Below are 1213 nucleotides of genomic sequence, written 5' to 3'. Positions count from 1 at the left end.
TTTTAGGTGTGTGATACGCCCCAAAACCAAACATTTTTTCCTTTTTTCCTTTACAAGGCATTCAGCCCTGTTTACTTGGTCATTGTTTGCCATCTCATATCAGCATAGAAACTGAACTACAACCTATGCATACTGTGTCATTGGGTATAAGAGCTGTGGTTGTAAACCCTATCCTAGTCTTCAATTTCAGACCTTGCTTTCAGGAGCCAGATACTAACTTCAAGAGTTGAAGGGGACTGCAAATTTTCCTACAAATCAAGGTAGTTTAAACTCATCCTACTAACTGATTTTCTTTATATCTGATTTGGGGTAAACTCTTAATCAAGAAAGATCTAATAATTTTTGGTTGGAATAAAATCTTAAGAAGCTTTCACAACACAGATTTGGATATATAACATTTGTTATAAAGAAACTGTGTAAAAGTGTCTCAAAGGTTCTATAAACAAGAAAGTAAATTGGTAAAGTAAGTTCCTTCATGTTTAATTTGCTCCAAGTTATTTTTCTTCTTCTTGCAGCCATGGAATACCAGACAAATGTGATAAATGCACAACCTCAGGTGACTGTGACACAGTACACGGTCTCCCGTGGGTCGTCAGAGTGGAGTACAAATGCATGCGACTGCTGTGAAGACTGCGGCATCTGTACGTGTCTATATAAGTTCTATGGGAACATGCTGAAGTTTACCAACAGTGTAACATAATAGAAATATGGTAAAACATCTCTCACCTCCAGGTCTTTGTGGAACATTCGTTCCCTGCATCCTGGCTTGTCAGGTGGCTCAGGACAGCGATGAAAGCTGCTGTCTGGCCTGCCTTCCCGGCGCCCTGATTGCTTTACGGACAAGCATACGCAACAGATACAATATTGGTGTAAGTGTGGTGCAGATGTCTAATCATTTATTAAACAAGAAGACTAGAATTCTAATCATGAATTCAATCATGAAGTCATAAAATTCTCCAGAATTCTAATCTAGATGGTGTTTTATATTACATTTTTGAAATCCCAGCACTCTAAATATGGTTCTGTAAAAAAAACAAACTATGATGTTTGTCACCAGTTTACTGTGACTGTGCTTTTCCTCAGGGCTCTGTGTGTGACGACTGGTTAGTCATGGCCTGCATTCCAGCATGTGGATTATGTCAGATGGCACGTGAGCAGAAGATAAGAGGAAACTGAAAATTTATACAATATATGATATCCTCAAAGTATCAAA

The 1213-nt window shown here is 38.3% G+C and overlaps 1 protein-coding gene across 1 annotated transcript; it reads left to right on the top strand.

Annotated features, from left to right (window-relative positions):
• Positions 1-106: 106 nt before the first annotated feature.
• Positions 107-1204, top strand: cnfn (cornifelin). The gene is made up of 4 exons (XM_005953638.3): positions 107-260; positions 516-641; positions 733-869; positions 1084-1204. The coding sequence occupies exons 2-4, from the start codon at positions 518-520 to the stop codon at positions 1174-1176; spliced, it is 354 nt and encodes a 117-aa protein (XP_005953700.1). The 5' UTR covers positions 107-260; positions 516-517; the 3' UTR covers positions 1177-1204.
• Positions 1205-1213: the final 9 nt, after the last annotated feature.

The sequence above is a fragment of the Haplochromis burtoni genome, unplaced genomic scaffold, assembly GCF_018398535.1.
Source record: "Haplochromis burtoni strain Fernald_Lab_line unplaced genomic scaffold, NCSU_Asbu1 Contig_6556, whole genome shotgun sequence".
NCBI lineage: Eukaryota > Metazoa > Chordata > Actinopteri > Cichliformes > Cichlidae > Haplochromis > Haplochromis burtoni.
Note: the sequence above shows the minus strand (reverse complement) of the source record. Positions and strands in the feature narration are given on the sequence as shown.